General features: G+C 40.0%; 1 protein-coding gene across 3 annotated transcripts; it reads left to right on the top strand.

Annotated features, from left to right (window-relative positions):
* Nucleotides 1-360: 360 nt before the first annotated feature.
* LOC139218827 (spindlin-1-like) lies at nt 361-4,029 on the top strand. 3 transcript variants are annotated; one of them, XM_070850532.1, is made up of 7 exons: nt 361-422; nt 743-838; nt 1,079-1,127; nt 1,325-1,460; nt 1,740-1,857; nt 2,666-2,899; nt 3,387-4,029. In XM_070850532.1, the coding sequence occupies exons 2-7, from the start codon at nt 799-801 to the stop codon at nt 3,584-3,586; spliced, it is 777 nt and encodes a 258-aa protein (XP_070706633.1). In that variant the 5' UTR covers nt 361-422; nt 743-798; the 3' UTR covers nt 3,587-4,029. The 3 variants fall into 3 exon arrangements, with proteins under 3 accessions (XP_070706633.1, XP_070706634.1, XP_070706635.1); XM_070850533.1 differs by having other exon boundaries at nt 362-434; XM_070850534.1 differs by having other exon boundaries at nt 395-422; nt 756-838.
* The last annotated feature ends 562 nt before the right edge of the window (nt 4,030-4,591 follow it).

Raw genomic sequence — 4,591 nt, 5'->3', positions numbered from 1 at the left:
TGTGGAGTGAAGCTTCAGTCCAAGCTCCAGATCCAGTCATTAATAAAACATGGTGGGTGTGATTCCTGCTGATGAATGATGCAGCCTGCAGTCAGAGTTCAGGGTGGAAGATGTGACCCAGAGACTAAAGAAACAACATTCATCAGACAGCGGTACGGTCTGAGCAGAGTGTGTGAGTGCAGCAGACACGGTCAGACAGGCGACATGCCACCCCCTGCTGTTTACAACCAGAAGCACTGATGGGACGATTTGAAAGATCAGGATCTTCTTCTCAGATTAATTATCCTCCAGTTTTCTCGAATTGCTAACACTGTTTTCCTGTCACAGGTTTGATCCTGGTGTTCTGCAGATGAGCAGCTGGAATCCTTAAAACCCAGAAAACTGCTCAACATCTTATCAACCCTGCTGAATTGAGCCCCTGGGTAAGAGGCTGGGTAAATACTGCTAAACCTGCATTTACTTTTACTTTCCTTAATTTGGTTTGAAGTTTAAATGATAAAGTGCATAGACAGAGAGAGACATTACATGTAATTCTGAGTTTCCAGCGTGCTGCCTCAGGCAAATAAACATTGTCATCAAGATGAAATGATCAATGAAATTTAGCGTCAGGCTGAATGTTTCATAGTGAACATTACTTAGAATGATCTCCGTCAGCCTTGGCAGCACTTTGTCAGACACGGTGTCTGCTCATGTTGTTGTAGGTCCTGCTTGTCACCAGATTCTGTTTTGTAACCCTGGACAGGTTTGTGTTGCAGCTGTGTGGCTCGGCAGCCTGGCTGCCTCTCTGCCTCCAGATGAATGAAGAGCACTCCGGGACACAGAGACACAGCTGATGCAGGTCAGAGATCGTCCTCACTGCCACACAGCTATTGACATGTAGCTAGAAAACACTCCATGGTTGGTGGTGCATGTTTTGTGACTTGTATATGTTGATTTGTATAAATATCAGCTGTCTGAGATTTGAAACTTGTTGCAAAGAGACAGTCCACCACAGTAATAGTAAATGGGCTAGAACATATAAAGCCACCTCTCATTTGCAGGGTTTCATGAATGTGCTGTGATTTGTTTTTCTCCTCAGGGCATGCGGGTGTTTCTGCAAATATGATGAAAAAAAAGAACCCCCATAAGTGAGTTAAGAAGCCTTGCAGGTCATTTATATTTTTGTTAGTGGACTCAAATGTCGTGTAGAAAGGAACAGGAGATCATAGTATGAGATAATGTTTCTGTTCCCTCAACTGAGAATTCAACAGATGCAATTCAAAGTGCAGTTAAACACAATCTCAAGCAGATAATGTTGACTGAGTTGTTTCATGTCCCCTGGAAGGAAACATAAGAGCAGTCTGGGTCCGACCACCAAAGTTTTGTCGCAGCCACGACGCAACATCGTCGGCTGCAGGATCCAACATGTCTGGAAGGAAGGAGGAGGACATGTGATCTGGAAAGGAACAGTACTCGACCAGGTGAGCAGAGGGAGTAATTACCGACTGAGTGAGGGATTAGTGGGGCTTTGCAGTAGTTTTATGGTCACATGATCCATAGACTGCCTAATAATGACATGGACCTCCACTATTTCTATGACTGTAGAGTCTGCATACACCACTGCTGCCCTCACTGTTTCACTTCTGCCTTATTGCAGCAAACTAAAATGTGTATTATTATTAATGTAAATGTCCTGACTTGAAAACGTATTGAAGGATGTGTGGAAAAAAACATGTTGTAAATGTATGTGTGTCCACCAGGTGCCAGTGAACCCATCTCTCTATCTGATAAAGTATGATGGCTTTGACTGTGTTTATGGTCTGGAGCTACATAAAGATGAGAGGGTTCAGGGGCTGGAAGTGCTCCCTGACAGACTGGGTAAGACTGAACTGAGAACAGGATCATACCAATTGAACACGGTGGTGATGGGGGGCTGCACAATTACTTTACTGGTTTTAGAATGAAAGTCATTTTCATGTGACTTAATAATAATAAATGTAAATCACATATACCTAACACAAACAAAACCTTAAGTCTTGGCAGAACATGTTAATATGCTAATATGCAACATGTCATTGTAACACTCTAGTATTTTCTACATTTGCATATTAGTATTTTACTTTTAGCAATTAGTTTGTGTAACATGGCAATGCTACTATGTTAGCATATTAATATTTAGCGTGTTAGTGTAACATAATGTGTGTTTTGTTAGTGCGTTAATGCTGGCAAAGCAAAATAACAGGCTAACATTTAGCAATTATTGTCCCATGATAATAGGAGGTACATTAGGTCATCATAACATATAATAGATGTTGACATGCATGATAATGTACTAGCTAGACATGTTAGCATAGTAATGGTAGCACTTTAGCGTGACAAGATTAGCATTTAGCTCAAAGTAAAGTCCAGCTTAGACTGGTGAAAGTAGCTAGATTGTGAAAACCTCATCTTTCAGGCATTCCTAAACCCAGTCTGTTGCTGAGCTGTGGCTGAAATTTTGGGCACACTTGTTCTGCCATTCTTCTTTTTGCAACTAGCTCGCATAAGAAAGAAAACGGAATTATTTCTTTATTTTGTCAAACTTAGTGATTGGTTGCTGTCGGGCTGTTATTTTTAAGTTAAAAAAAATGCCTCTAAAAAATAAGTTGCATACCCTGCCTTTAAATTAATTTTTTTATCCTTGCAGCCAAATCTCGTCTAACAGATGTGAACCTAGCGGACACTATGATCGGTAAAGCAGTGGAGCACATGTTTGAGACGGAGGAGGGTCCTAAGGAGGAGTGGAGGGGGATGGTGCTGGCTCGGGCTCCCATCATGACCACCTGGTTCTACATAACCTATGAGAAAGACCCTGTCCTCTACATGTACCAGCTGCTGGATGACTACAAAGAGGGAGACCTCCGCATCATGCCTGACTCCAGTGAGTCGATTCATCTTAGTCTGTATTCAAACTTGTGGACAGAGGAGAAAAATAATTTGATAATGAATTTATTGAAAATTCTGATCCTTAAATGTATTATTCCAAGCTAACTGTAATTAAAAGCAGGATGAGTTTATTTCTGATGTAATGTCCATCAATGGAACACACTTCATTGCACTAAACATTAGCACGGGCTATCTCGAAAGCCTTTACAACTTTTTCTAAATTTAGTTAATTTTGTGTGTTTGTGTTGGACACTTAAGTGTTTTGTTGGCTTATTTTATGTGACAGAAGGCTTATTTGTTTCTTATTTGTGTAAAATGGCAAACAATTATTTTCCAAAATTGCTCCTTAAAATCTGTCCGATTCATCCACCCATCTTTGTTTTTCTCATCTTTGTTCTCTCAGTTTTATCAGGCAGGACATGGAGAACATGTGAATACCAGTTAGTGGACATCATCTAACATCTTTTTCTGCCCCTCCGTAGATGACAGCGTCCCAGCGGAGAGGGAGCCTGGTGAGGTGGTTGACAGCCTGGTGGGTAAACAGGTTGAGTACGCCAAAGAGGACGGCGGCAAACGAACAGGCATGGTCATCCACCAGGTGGAGGCCAAGCCCTCCGTCTACTTCATCAAGTTTGACGATGACTTCCTCATTTACGTGTATGACCTGGTCAAAACATCGTAAGACTTTGTGGACGTCCTGAGCCCCTCCCACATGACAGAAACAAATTCAACACATGTTGAAACATGAAAGTGCTTGTTCCTCAGACCATCAAAGACGAAACATAAAGACTCAAAAAATAATTCTCACAGCAGGAAAAGACAGGATAAATGCTTGTTGAGATTCAGCTTGTTTTTGTGTTGTTCAAAACAGGACAAAAAGTGGCTTGTTGGAGACTCTCTTATAATCTTCTTAGACCCTTAGAGTAAAAAAATAGCCATGGTTTTATGTTACCCTTATAAACCAGGAACAGACAACACAGCTGATCCTCTTTTGTCTCATCCAGGAAGGACTGGCATCTCAGCTGTATGGAAGCTCATTTCTGCCACAAAAAGAAAAAAGTGATGGATAGTTAGTCATGATAAAAACAAAAATACTCGAGGCAAGTTGAAATTATGATGTGCTAAGTCAAACTTATGACTGTCTAAATCAAAATTATACCAGAATACCAAGTCAAAAGAATCTCAATTTACTATCTATTCTATACTATTTACCATAAGTTTGATAAGTTAAAGGTTTTATGTACAGTATGTCTCAATTTTGACAATTTTACTGTATCATCTTTTTGACCGAAAATGTTTTAAGTTCCAGTAAGTTGAATTATTTTGTTGGAATTTGGTCTTTAACAAAATTTTGACTTGGTCAACTATGAAATATCAAACCAAATTATGTGATTTGCCAAGTCCAAATCTTTTACTAGTGAAATTTTGCTCATAATTCTGGCTTTCTAAGAGAATTTAAATGTCTAACATTTCATTTTTTCTGGGTTGAAACGGGCGTCTATATCACTGATATCCAAAAGAAACAAACTGGTCCCTGTCTAACCTCAAAGGTGGACTTTGTGAAGTCTTGGAAACCTTATTTACCTGATTTATTGGGCTTCTTGTTTGGAATGAAGGTTAACTGAAGTGAGATATCTGTTGTGGCTGTTGTACAGAGCAAAACAAAACAGATTTCCTCATCACATAG

Source organism: Pempheris klunzingeri, chromosome 19 (assembly GCF_042242105.1).
Source record: "Pempheris klunzingeri isolate RE-2024b chromosome 19, fPemKlu1.hap1, whole genome shotgun sequence".
Taxonomy (NCBI): domain Eukaryota; kingdom Metazoa; phylum Chordata; class Actinopteri; order Acropomatiformes; family Pempheridae; genus Pempheris; species Pempheris klunzingeri.
Note: the sequence above shows the minus strand (reverse complement) of the source record. Positions and strands in the feature narration are given on the sequence as shown.